The 14,175-nt window shown below is 40.0% G+C and overlaps 1 protein-coding gene across 5 annotated transcripts in view; it reads left to right on the plus strand.

Moving 5' to 3' along the window:
- Positions 1-14,175, plus strand: part of LOC124802628 (ATP-dependent RNA helicase TDRD9) — a 263,497-nt gene that overhangs the window by 30,899 nt on the left and 218,423 nt on the right. For all 5 annotated transcript variants that reach the window (XM_047263517.1, XM_047263522.1, XM_047263521.1 and 2 more), the window contains exons 2-3: positions 5,743-5,947; positions 12,782-12,967. In XM_047263517.1, the coding sequence (XP_047119473.1) occupies positions 5,762-5,947; positions 12,782-12,967 (372 nt within the window). In that variant the 5' untranslated portion in view covers positions 5,743-5,761. The remainder of the gene's footprint in view (positions 1-5,742; positions 5,948-12,781; positions 12,968-14,175) is intronic.

Here is a 14,175-nt window from a genome sequence, read left to right on the forward strand (position 1 = left end):
TGCCAGAAAGACAAATGTTCACAATGGAATTTCTTGCTCACATGGAAGTGGACAATGAATGGCCATGGAAGAGTCTGTGGACAGACAAAGCCCCTTTCCATCTCCAAGGTTATGTCGATATGCAGAATTGCAGAATATGGACAATGGAAAATCTGGACACACATCAGCTGGTACCATTTCATTCTGAATAGTTGACTGTATGGTTGGGATTGATGGCATCGTTTTTCAAGGGGATGAGTCCTGTGGGTCTTGTCACCTGTGCTGTCACTGGTGAACGCTATCGAGGTCTTTTGCGCACCATCATCATTCCAACTCTTCAGCAGGATGGATGTCTGGGTAGGATCATTTTTGTGCAAGGTGGTGCTCTTTCATGCATTGCACAGCCAGTGAAGCAGCTGCTGTGAGGGATTTCAGAAATGCTAGAATTATCATCTGTCATTTCCCTAGAGCTTGGCCATCCGGATCACCTGAACGTAATCCGTGTGACTTCTGACTGCGGGGTTATCTGAAAAATGTTGTGTCTAGTGCTCCAATAATGATCATAGTGGAATTGAAGGCAAGTATTGTGCAACACATTCTAAACATGACCACTGAGATACTCCAATCTGTTGTGGAACAACTGTTTCTCGATTTTAACTTGTAGTCGAAAGCAGTGGACGGAGTATTGAACATGACTTGCACCAATATCATGACAATTCGAAACTGTTGTTATGTTGCTTTTTATGTAAGAGTACAATTAAAAACCAATGTCATCTTGCTTTTTATGCAGTTTTGGCTTTAGGGCAGTTAAAAACCGATTTTTCCCATTCAATGTTGTACGACCTTGCTGTGGTGGATGGGCTTCCGTAGCTAATCATGCCACATCTGTTGACTGCCAAACTTGTGCAGTCATGTACATTGAACATAACAGATGGTGTAATAGCTGCTAGTGAACCTTTTGTGATGTGAGGTCGTGGTCCAAGAAACTCTTCTGTCCCTGACATTTCGTCCAGGACTGTGCTGGACATCCTCAGAGGTGCTTCTTTGCTGAGTCTTGCTGACTGAGTGGTCAGACGTCCGAGAGCAACATATATACTATAGGAAAGACGGTGAGGTCGAAGTAACACGTGATGAACAGAGATAATCCTTGTCAAAGATAAAACTTAACTATTGATTGTCATCTTGTCAAAGATAAAATTGTCTAGCAATTCTGCAGAGCTGCTGTCCATATGTCGCTAAGTTTCATTTCCTATTAAAATTATCCTGAGAGGAGGCAATGAAACTTGGCGACAGATGGACAGTAGCTCTGCAGAATCTCTAGACAGTTTTATCTTTGACAAGACGACAATCGATAAAGAAGTTGCATCTTTGACAAGGATTATCTCTGCTCATCACGTTACCTCAACCACGCCCCCTTTCCTCTAGTATATGTATCGCTGTTGGACTTCCGACCAGTCAGTCGGCAAGACTCAGGGGAGGAGCGCCTCTGAGGATGTCCAGTGCATTCCTGGACGAAATGTCAGGAACAGAAGAGTTTCTTGGACCACAACCTCACATCCCGAAAGGTTTCGTAGCAGCTATGTTGTCCGGTCGTGAAAGCCTTCATTCTGTGAGATGGTGTAATGTGCAACTCAAACCATAGCCCTCATATTGCAATTCATCTATCATTTGTAGCCAGCCCCATTTATGTTAAGACGCTTACAGCGCCACTACTGGCAAAATATTCTTAAATTTTTTTTCACATTCCCTTGACATTTTCGCCCATGCCAATAATATGCTGTTCAAAATTGGTGTCATTCTGAGGAGTGATTCTCTTTCTACAATATTTTGAAAGTGGATCTTTAATTTTGGACACCCTGTAGATGAAGACGTAGAATTAGATGCAAAGGCACTGACATGCATCTTATGTTAATTCTTTGTACCTCTATACCATCCTCAGGAGAATGTGCCAGAAGGTGATGTGGCATTCTTCATGAAATACATTTTAGCATTCTTTGTCTCAGCCATTCTTCTCTCTCAGTTACCAAAATTGCATTAGTGCTATGGTAACAAATGTGCTACCCAGTAGAGCGATATTTTCCTCAGTCTATCAGTACATTCTCACACAGCCGTCTCTGTGGCAGTTGATTGGTGATCTCTTTCTAATATGGGCACACCATTCAGACAGTGCTGTCTCTGAAAGAAAAACCACGAAGTGTGTGTGTGTGTGTGTGTGTGTGTGTGTGTGTGTGTGTGTGTGTGTGTGTGTGTGTTCGCGCGCATATGCGTGCGTTTCCCCACAAGAAATATGGGTCATGGGGACAGTCTGATCTGTAGCATAGCCCTAGATCTACATTTGTTCCAAATTTAATAAATTTTTCATTATAATTCTGAGAAGTTGTGGTCCAATGTAGACATCTTGATCTTACTGTCCTCAAGATATACTTATCAAATAAAGACCTTTTATAGATGCTCATTTCTTACTAGTAAAAATACAATATATAGTGAGTTCCACTGGGCAGAACGTTTTGTGGACTTTATTAGCTGCATGTCATCGGATTAGGTTGTTGTTGTTGTTGTTGTTGTTGTGGTCTTCAGTCCTGAGACTGGTTTGATGCAGCTCTCCATGCTACTCTATCCTGTGCAACCTTCTTCATCTCCCAGTATATACTGCAACCTACATCCTTCTGAATCTGCTTAGTGTATTCATCTCTTGGTCTCCCTCTACGATTTTTACCCTCCACACTGTCCTCCACTACCAAACTGGTGATCCCTTGATGCCTCAGAACATGTCCTACCAACCGATCCCTTCTTCTAGTCAAGTTGTGCCACAAACTTCTCTTCTCCCCAATTCTATTCAATACCTCCTCATTAGTTATGTGATCTGCCCATCTAATCTTCAGCATTCTTCTGTAGCACCACATTTCGAAAGCTTCTATTCTCTTCTTGTCCAAACTATTTATCGTCCACGTTTCACTTCCATACATGGCTACACTCCATACAAATACTTTCAGAAACGACTTCCTGACACTTAAATCTATACTCGATGTTAACAAATTTCTCTTCTTCAGAAACGATTTCCTTGCCATTGCCAGTCTACATTTTATATCCTCTCTACTTTGACCATCACCGAGCGAGGTGGCGCAGTGGTTAGCACACTGGACTCGCATTCGGGAGGACGATGGTTCACTCCCGTCTCCGGCCATCCTGATTTAGGTTTTCCGTGATTTCCCTAAATCGTTTCAGGCGAATGCCGAGATGGTTCCTTTGAAAGGGCACGGCCGATTTCCTTCCCAAACCTTCCCTAACCCGAGCTTGCGCTCCGTCTCTAATGACCTCGTTGTCGACGGAACGTTAAACACTAACCACCACCACCACCACCTACTTTCACCATCATCAGTTATTTTGCTCCCCAAATAGCAAAACTCCTTTACTACTTTAAGTGTCTCATTTCCTAATCTAACTCCCTCAGCATCACCTGACTTAATTCGACTACATTCCATTATCCTCGTTTTGCTTTTGTTGATGTTCATCTTATACCCTCCTTTCAAGACACTGTCCATTCCATTCAACTGCTCTTCCAACTCCTTTGCTGTCTCTGACAGAATTACAATGTCATCAGCGAACCTCAAAGTTTTTATTTCTTCTCCACGCATTTTAATACCTACTCCGAATTTTTCTTTTGTTTCCTTTACTGCTTGCTCAATATACAGATTGAATAACCTTGGGGAGAGGCTACAACCCTGTCTCATTCCCTTCCCAACCGCTGCTTCCCTTTCATGTCCCTCGACTCTCTATAACTGCCATCTGGTTTCTGTAAAAATTGTAAATAGCCTTTCGCTCCCTATATTTTACCCCTGCCACCTTTAGAATTTAAAAGAGAGTATTCCAGTCAACATTGTCAAAAGCTTTCTCTAAGTCTACAAATGCTAGAAATGTAGGTTTTGCATTTCCTTAATCTTTCTTCTAAGATAAGTCGTAGGGTAAGTATTGCCTCACGTGTTCCAATATTTCTACGGAATCCAAACTGATCTTTCCCAAGATTGGCTTCTACTAGTTTTTCCATTCGTCTGTAAAGCATTCGCTTTAGTATTTTGCAGCTGTGGCTTATTTAACTGATTGTTCGGTAATTTTCACATCTGTCAACACCTGCTTTCTTTGGGATTGGAATTATTATATTCTTCTTGAAGTCTGAGGGTGTTTCGCCTGTCTCATACATCTTGCTCACCAGATGGTAGAGTTTTGTCAGGACTGGCTCTCCCAAGGCCGTCAGTAGTTCTAATGGAATGTTGTGTACTCCCGGGGCCTTGTTTCGGCTCAGGTCTTTCAGTGCTCTGTCAAACTCTTCACGCAGTATCGTATCTCCCATTTCATCTTCATCTACATTCTCTTCCATTTTCAGAATATTGTCCTCAAGTACGTTGACCTTGTATAGACCCTCTATATACTCCTTCCACCTTTCTGCTTTCCCTTCTTTGCTTAGAACTGGGTTTCCATCTGAGCTCTTGAGATTCATACAAGTGGTTCTCTTTTCTCCAAAGGTCTCTTTAATTTTCCTGTAGGCAGTATCTATCTTACCCCTAGTGCATTACCTGCCATCAGACTGTGAAATATGGGGGAAGTGGTGGTGTTACAGTATGGAGATGTTTTTTGTGATTAGGGTGTGGTTCCCATGTTGCATTTAGAAAACACTAAATACAGAAGCATGTGAATGCATTTTACAGCATTGAGTACTGGGTACAGTAGGGGAACAGTTTGGAGATGAGTGTTTGTATCAGTATAATGCTCCCTGTCAAAAAACACCATCTGCGAGACAATGGTTTGTAGATAATAACATTCCTGAAATGAACTGGCATGCCCAGAGCCCTGTTCTGAACCCAGTGGAACACTTTTAAGATAAGTTAGAATTACAACTTTACTCCAGACCCAGTGTTCATCATCATTACCATCTCTGGTTGTGCCTCTTCAGGGAAAATGGGCTGGCTGCCATTCATCCACAGGCATTCAGACAACACACTGAAAGTGTCCCCCAGGACAGTTCAAGTTGTCGAGAGAGGCAATACAACCTTGTCACAAAACATGTAAATGCATAGTACACTGAGGTGGATTGTGGCCATGCATCATCAAAGAAAAAATCAGTGTACTACATGTATTTACAGGTGTTACACCTGTGTGTAAAATTGTGAGGCACAAGCAACTCTCTCAACTGAAAATTATCAGTTAGAGTCCATGGGTAAAGAATGTATGAATAAATAAATAAATCATTTGTATTTCAGGCTTTGAAAATAGTCAGTTTCTAGCTGTTAGTTATTAGTAAATGTTGGAAGTTGAACAGTTCTCTTAACATCATCTTATACTTTTTACTGCAGTGCAGGTCAAAATTTAAAGTGAAAAAACTGTGTAAGATTGTAACATATGTCCTATAAGTCATCGTGGAAGAAAACATTGGTCTTGAAAGCCTGCTTTGAACTATTATCTTTCAATGATAACTAAGCTCATCCTACTCACAATTTTAATGACAGTGTGTTATTGGATGTAGACAAAGCTAGAAGATGTAACAAGTTTCATAAATTTTGTAGCACAGTTTAATAGCGGCATTTTTAAATTAACCATACAAGCATTACTTGTGTCATCATCAGTACATATTTGTAAACATATATTGTCTTTGTCTACATAAGACTGTTGTAGATTTTTATTAAATATTTTCTTTATTTGTATAAATGACTGAATCTGCATGTGGCAATTTGTAATTTCTATTACTAATATTTCAATTTGGTATTTCAGATTGACAAATACACACAGGATGGATTTAATGGACTTTTTTGATCTTTCAAAAGAGTTCAAACCTGTGCTTGTGGAAGGTAGTCAGACTCAAGTGCAGCTGAAGGAGCTCAGGCAAAATATTGTTATTGAAGAGTACAAAAAGACACACAAAGGAAAGGAATATGCCACAGAATATCAGAAAATGGAAGAAGAGGAAATAAAAGGGGTAGATAATTTAATGAAGAGACTGAATATTTGTATGAGTATAAATCAAATACAGATCACACACTTTAACTTGGCCCACGACTGGAGAATGTGGAACCTACGGATCAACATGTAGCACACTGTCTGGTGGGACAAGCCCTGCCTTCTCTTCCCAGGGCAGCCAGCTTATAGTTTATCAAAGAAACAAATATTTAATGCACGAATGTGTCCTTAGAAGGACCACGTACAGCCCCTGTGCTCATTTTTGTAAATAATGTTAACAATAAGTATGCGCGAGACCACACACAAATCAACACTAGAGTCACAGTTGCTACTTATTGCTGTGGCTCACATACTCTTATGTAGCTAAGGTTAGAAACGAGTGTAAATATTGTGGAGCGACATTGAGTCAGACAAACTTCACTGATCATAGAGGGATTAAGTTAAAGTGTGTGATCTGTATTAACAAGACTTCAATGTACTGAGTGTGCACTGTTGACAAGCATGTGAGACAATATGTATGACGTATGGGTGGGAATGTTAAGTGGGATGATGGTGGGTGGTTATACTTAGTAATGCACATAATGTCTGAACAACAGGTTCATTGTGTAACTGCACAATACAGAATCATCAAATGTCTTACTAGTGAAAACTTGAAATTCGCAGAAATTTTGTACTAACTGAAATCAGCATTCAGTGATGAAAGACTTCAAAGACGTAGTGTGCTTGCCTAGCATATCGTGTCCATAAATGGTTAAAAATGAGAACTGTGATCGTAGTCCACAGATGAGCATTATAGTGAGAACAGTAATGTTATTTTGAAGGCAACCAATATTTGACAATTTCCAAAACTGTGTTTTCTATTAAGTTGTGGTTGCTGTCAAGTTGTCATTACAAATGAACTAGATTACCAAAAAGTATACTCCACGTGGGTCTCGTGCCTTTTGACTGAAAAATAAAAGAGAAAAAGCGTGCAGGCTTGTGAAATGTGCTGAACAATGTCTGCAAATGAAAGGGATGATTTTTTGCCTGTGACAAAACTTGGATACACCCTCTACATTCCTGAGTCAAATCAAGCCAGATTGTCAGAGGAAGTATGAAGCCACTCCCATAAAACCCAAGCCTTGACTGTGAGCTGGTAAGCTGCTTGTGATAGGCTTTTCTGACTGGTATAGCATATTGCACATTGATTTCTTCCAGGGCTGTAACACCATCAACTCTGTGTATCACTATGATCTTTTTTAGAGAGGTTAGACTTACTTATCACAGTAAATGACAACTAACCAATATGAAAAGTCATTGTTCTTCACAACAATGTCCACCCCCATGCTGTAACACTTTATTTCGTAGAAATTAGAAGAAAATGAGAGGGGAACCAATCAACCACTTGTCTTACACTCCAGACATATTGCCCTACAAATTTCATGTCTTTAGGCCTCTAAAGGAGGCACTGATATGTATAAGATTCCAGGCTGATACAAATGTGGAATGACTTTGTGTACAATTAGCTAGTGACATGACATCATTCTTTTATTATGTCGTCAAGAAAATTCCAGTATGCTGAGCTAAGCACATTTCTGAAGTAGGAGGTTACATAGAAAAGTAATGTATACTTTTTATATTGTAAATTTAAAAATAAGCCTGATTTATATTTGATAAGCTTTCATATTATATTTCGCAAATATTTAAACAACAGCATCTTTTCAGTATAGTATAAGCAAAGGTGTAACTTCGTTGGCATTTTTAATCTGTATTACATGTCAGTATTTAATTATTTGGTAAACTCAGTTTTTATGGCTAAACATTACAGATGACTTTCCACATAGATGGCTTAAAGAGAAAATGATATTCCACATTGTATTTCTCAGGCTCTTTACTACACTGATCAGCCAGAACATTATGACCACTTACCTAATAGCCAGTAGTTTCACCTTTGGCACGGATAACAGTGGCAACACATCATCCCGTGGATGGAGCGAGGGCTTGGTAGGTCACTGGAGGGAGATGGACCACATCTGCCCACACAAGTCACCTGTTGTTGTTGTTGTGGCCTTCAGTCCTGAGACTGGTTTGATGCAGCTCTCCATGCTACTCTAGCCTGTGCAACCTTCATCTCCCAGTACTTACTGCAACCTACATCCTTCTGAATCTGCTTAGTGTATTCATCTCTTGGTCTCCCTCTACGATTTTTACCCTCCACGCTGCCCTCCAGTGCTAAATTTGTGATCCCTTGTGCTACCAACCGGTCCCTTCTTCTTGTCAAGTTGTGCCACAAACTCTTCTTCTCCCCAATTCTATTCAATACCTTCTCATTAGTTATATGATCTACCCATCTAATCTTCAGCATTCTTCTGTAGCACCACATTTCGAAAGCTTCTATTCGCTTCTTGTCCAAACTATTTATCGTCCATGTTTCACTTCCATACATGGCTACACTCCATACAAATACTTCCTGACACTTAAATCTATACTCGATGTTAACAAATTTCTCTTCTTCAGAAACGCTTTCCTTGCCATTGCCAGTCTACATTTTATATCCTCTCTACTTCGACCATCATCAGTTATTTTGTTCCCCAAATAGCAAAACTCCTTTACTACTTTAAGTGTCTCATTTCCTAATCTAATTCCCTCAGCACCACCTGACTTAATTCGACTACATTCCATTATCCTCGTTTTGCTTTTGTTGATGTTCATCTTATACCCTCCTTTCAAGACACTGTCCATTCCATTCAGCTGCCCTTCCAACTCCTTTGCTGTCTCTTACAGAATTACAATGTCATCGGCGAACCTCAAAGTTTTTATTTCTTCTCCATGGATTTTAATACCTACTCCGAATTTTTCTTTTGTTTCCTTTACTACTTGCTCAATATACAGATTGAATAACATCGGGGAGAGGCTACAACCCTGTCTCTCTCACTTCCCAACCACTGTTTCCCTTCATTTCCCTCGACTCTTATAACTGCCATCCCTGCTTAGCCATTTTGCACTTCCTGTCATCTCATTTTTGAGACTTCTCATCCCTCAAAGCTACCCATTCTTCTTCTACTGTACCTCTTTCCTATGACATTACTGGGTCTATATTTGAAGGTGAATGTTTCTTTTGGTAGCTTTCTTTACCACTATTCTGACTACATTGGTGTACTCTAGCTAGATTAGTGTCATGTCTCTTATAATTACTATTACTGCTATTGTTATTTATTAGCAAATTTTGACTTTCACTTTGATGTACATTCTCGTTCCTGTCTTTGTTTAGGGCATCAAGTGCATCTACAAAGGATAGTTATTCTTCTACAGTCTTCCACCCACTACATAATATACCTTTCCTAGCATAGATAGGTAATTGCCTTATTAAGATCCTAACTAAGCCTTCTTCCTCCATAGGTTTATCTAAGTACTTTTCCCATGATAAGTGCCAGTCAAAATACCTTCTCATTGTTCCCCACATACTGTTATAATACTTTGGATCTCGCAAATCAGATAATAATTTTTTTGGGCACTCATTGACCAATACTTCATCTTATACTTTTCCTGGAAGTCGGCCCAAGATGAAAAATTCTCCATGTTCGCAGTGCCCCATTCTGAAGCCTCTCCTAAAAGTTACCCTACTGTGAATTCTATCTTTTTAAAGTCTTCTCAGTTTTTTGGCAAGTCTAGGTTAAACAGTTTCAGAAAATGAATTGGGTGTACATCCCCGTCTGGTTTAAATTTTGGTAACTGCCTGGATAGTCCTGAATTTGCTCCACATTGTAGGTCCGTTAATGCCTCACTGGTTAACACCACGTTAGAAGAAATCACTTTTTTGTATACCTTATCCTGAAGAAGTTGGAATTCTTTCCATAAACTATCTATGCCTTTCTTTGTTTCATTAAGTTCCAAAGCTAAATCTGAAGAAATGTTGTTAGGAGCTACCCTCTCGGCCACTTTTCTGTCTATTAACTCTTCTACTTGTTCCTCCAGATTGCTTATATTTGAGGTATCTGATGTTGCTTGTTTCTCTTTAAAATCCCTTTCCGAGGTATCAAATTGAGTGTTGACACATGCAATTTGCGATTGAACAAAAGAAATTAGCTTATCTTGTTTCTCAATACGCTCCTTCAGGGTGTGCAACATCGAAGGTAACATTGCATACACTTTGAAATGATCCTAATTTTTCGGCAAGTTCTGTTTCTAAGTTGTTAAGTTTATCTTCAACGTCAAATTCTAATTTTTTAGTTAAATCTTGAAGTTGCTCATCCTGTCTCTGGTTAAATTCAGTAAATAGTTGTTTAGCATAAGTATTCAAAGAACTAGTGAGTTCACTCTTGATATCTAACTTCAGATTTTGTACCTTATCATTTAAATAATCAAATTCAGTCTTTAATAGAAGTATATTCGCTGCTTGACTGTTCAAGGTTTCACTCTGAGCCTTTAAATTAGAATGTACTAAACCTACTACTCTCCTTAGGGCTTCATTCTGAGCATTTAATTTTTCACTTAGAGTGGCTGAATCGGCCTTCAGGCCATCCAACTTAGCACTTTGGTCATCGAATCTAGCATTTAGTTAAGTATTTACTGAGTCTAACTGTAGACTTAGTCTTTTAATTAAGTTTGCCATTTCAATCCAGTCTGGTGTGTCCCTATTCACTGTCATGGCCATGGCTGGCCCTGAAGTTTGTTGCTGTTCTTGATCCATAATTTTATTGATCTTAGACCTAGTGATCATCTAAAAGAAATTTCACCACTGAGTACAATAACTACACTAAAAGTTTATTATTCACTCATCCCCTCAACTTTTATAAAAAAATTATTGTTTTTCGCTCACCCACAGTAGAGTTCTAGCTGTGTTGGTGAGTGAATGTGTAATCAGTGCCAGAGGACAGCACTGCCGCCTGTGGCATCGGACATTGGTTTCAGTGTCGTCATCGGTGAGTGGACGCGGAGTCAGCACTGGTGAGCAGCAGCTGGTGCAGTTGGCGTCAGTGACTGGTTACTGTGTTGGTGCCTGCGCGATGCACGCGTGTGAAGACTGCTTACTCCCCATAACTGATCTTCTTAGTCAAAACGTTGAGGTCTTCTCTCTAGTTTTCTTCGCTATTACTTTCCCACATCTTTTACAGTATTGCACTCGCGACTTTCTTCCATTTGTTTATTGGACTCAATACGACTTTTGGAAACAGTTCTCGTAACTTGTTAGGACTGGTTGCTATGGCAACGCCCAATATCTTCTTTCCATTTCTGGTTTTAAATCCCCGTTTTCTTTGGGTCCTGTCACTTAGGTCACCACATTCTAACGTTTTCAGACGACAAGAGACAGTGTGGTATTGGGTTGCAAGGCACACACGTGTCTCAGTTCAGTTAACTTGCACGTTGTGTGTAGCCAATCCTCTTCTCTGGGTAATCAGCTACGTCGACCTCCCACAAACTTCTTCTCCGAAGACTATAGCTGGTTAAGGGAATTTATTAAAATACTTCTCTATCCTTGAAATAATTTTGGTACTTTTATAATACTTTTCAGTTCCATCACTTTATATTTCCAGCTTTCACAGGTAATAACTCTGCAAGTTAACTTATCCCTTATATGTTGGACTGATTTATACATATTCAAATAGCATACATGCATCTTGTTTCGTTCGCAGCCAAGACATGAAAAAATTTGAAAGTCTCTAGTCTCAAGTCCAATACATGAATGTGCATAGCACACTATATTCAACTGTTCAGTAGTCTTTTTTTACAATCGCCACAGACACTAACACATCAAAGAATACGACATAAATATTCGTTGAGATCTCCTCATGTCTTCTGTGGCACTGGCGGCAAACGCTTGTCGTCGTCAGTGACTCTCCCCTCTTACAGTCTCCTAATAACAAACTTCTGACCTGCACATAGAAACAGGTGGATCGGTAGAAATGTTCTCATTGTCCCGCCTCGTACTTAAAATATCGATTGTTCGAGACAGTGGAATGCCGAGTGTTTCTAGAATTCTCCCTGAAATTCTTAAGGCACTACACCATCATTCATGTGTGCATTTCTTATGCAGTTGACACATTCCACATCTTAACAGTTACCATGAGATTGATCAATGGAACACGTAACTATCTCTCTCTCTCTCTCTCTCTCTCTCTCTCTCTCTCTCTCTCTCTCTCTTATATGTGCGCGTGCATGCGGATAGGTGTGTGCACGCTGCTGGCTGGACGCTCAATACTGGGATGCAGTTCACACAGTGGTCTGGGATGGAGGTTATCAGATGGAGGGAGTGGAGAGAGAGGGACAGGAAGCTGGGGGGGGGGGGGGGGTGTGACAATTTTTCAGCACTCTTTTTCTGATATGCTGAATGAAATCTTCTGTTTGAGTGCTAGGTCTGCCATGTCTCTGATTATACACTTTCAAACCTGGGACATGTGTTTCAGAACTAATGACTTTCAAAGCTGTGATAGGAATTCAAACTTTTTAATTCAAAACATTGCACATGAACAAACTACCACTTACGCATTCCTGGGGTTGTGGAATCTCTGATAGGGACTTTTTCAGTTGCCCTCCCTTACACTTGTTATCTCTCTCCTGCTGGCTCCTCCATACACACCAAATTCTCAACATTGTGCAAGCATTGAGGTTTAGTAGTTTACTGTTATAAACTGGCCGATGTTCAAAAAATCTTGTTCCATGCTACTAAATTTACTATCAAAATGATGATAACTATCCAAAAAAATCTCTCTCTCGAAACCTGTTAATTAATTTTTATCCATTATAGGCTTTCGTGACATCAAGAAACAAACTGTATGTACACAAAAAGTAAATACATCTTCCAAATGCCCCTCCTCATTAGTAAAAATATTTCAGTATGATTATATATGCAAATTAAATAGAACTTGTCTTTCAGGCAGCACAAGCGGGCCCTGTAAAGTCAGGTGAGAATTATCTTTCTCAGTTGGAAGAATTAACAAGTGTTTTTTCAACTGGCAATATTGATGACCTTATGCAAGAGGAACTGACACAAGTTTATGATAAATATGACTTTGATCAGAAAGCTAAAAATGTCCTTCCTATTCTGGAACATAAGCAAAAGGTTTGTAATTTTCATTTAAAAATTTTGCCATTTGTTGTGTTTTATGATGTACTTTAGTTAAATTAATGGTGATACGTGATCCAATAAAATTCTTTTATGTGATGGTTTAAAGCAGTATGTAAATATATTACTTATCCATGCACTCATCAGTTACTCTTGTGTAACAGTGTTTTCATTCACCAAGGAGACAAGAGAGATAACAGAGAAAGAACATGAAAGGAATAGAATCCACTCTAATGCTCTTATTGTTGGTTGTATAACGAGATGTTTGCTAGTTACAGCAACTTACACACAGATAAAATCAAATAGTGGAAAATCCAGGATGGAAAATAACAATATGGAAAATAACAATATGGAAAAGGATTCACTGCTACTCACCACACCGGACTGCAAGCAACTGCGTGTGATGAGAGAAGCTATCTCGGTGGGAAGAGTAAGGAGGAGGCTGGGATTGGGATGAGAGGGATGACATGGAGGGGTGGGGAATGGTAAAGTATTTCTTGTAGGAGTATGCAGTGATGTGGTGGGGACAGGTGAAGGGGGGGGGGGCAGACGAGCAGAAAAAAAGAAAAGTAGGAAATGGGAAAAAAGACTGTGGGTGTGTTGGTGGAATAGAAGGCTATTTAGTGCTGGAGTGGGAGTAGGGAAGGGGATAGGTGGGTGAAGGACAGGGACTAACGAAGAAGGTTGAGGCTGGGGGGGGGGTTATGGGAATGATATATTGAAATTCAGAAAAGCAATTTGATTCTAGTGTTTGTAGGAAGGATCCAGATAGGCAGCTTTTGAAACACTCATTGAAATGAAGCACGTTGTGTTGGGCAGCATGCTCAGCAACCAGGTGGTCTAGCTGTCTCTTGGCCACAGTTTGTTGGTGGCCATTCATGGTGACGGACAGCTTGTTGGTTGTCATGCCCATGAAGAATACAGTGCAGCGGTTGCAGCTTGGTTTTAGATCACTTTACTCCTTTCAGGTATAGCCCTGTCTTTGATAGGATAGGTGGTGCTTGTGACTGGAATGGAGTGGGTAGTGGTGGGAGGACATATGGGACAGGTCTTGCATCTACAGGGAAGGATTAGAGATGGATGAGGATATTTCAGAAATTCAGTGGGTGGCAAAATATTATTGTAGGATGGTTGGAAATTACAGTGTGCAGAATATTCCTTATTTCAGGGCACAACGAGAGTTAGTCAAAACCGTGACGAAAAGT

The sequence above is a fragment of the Schistocerca piceifrons genome, chromosome 6 (assembly GCF_021461385.2).
Source record: "Schistocerca piceifrons isolate TAMUIC-IGC-003096 chromosome 6, iqSchPice1.1, whole genome shotgun sequence".
NCBI lineage: Eukaryota > Metazoa > Arthropoda > Insecta > Orthoptera > Acrididae > Schistocerca > Schistocerca piceifrons.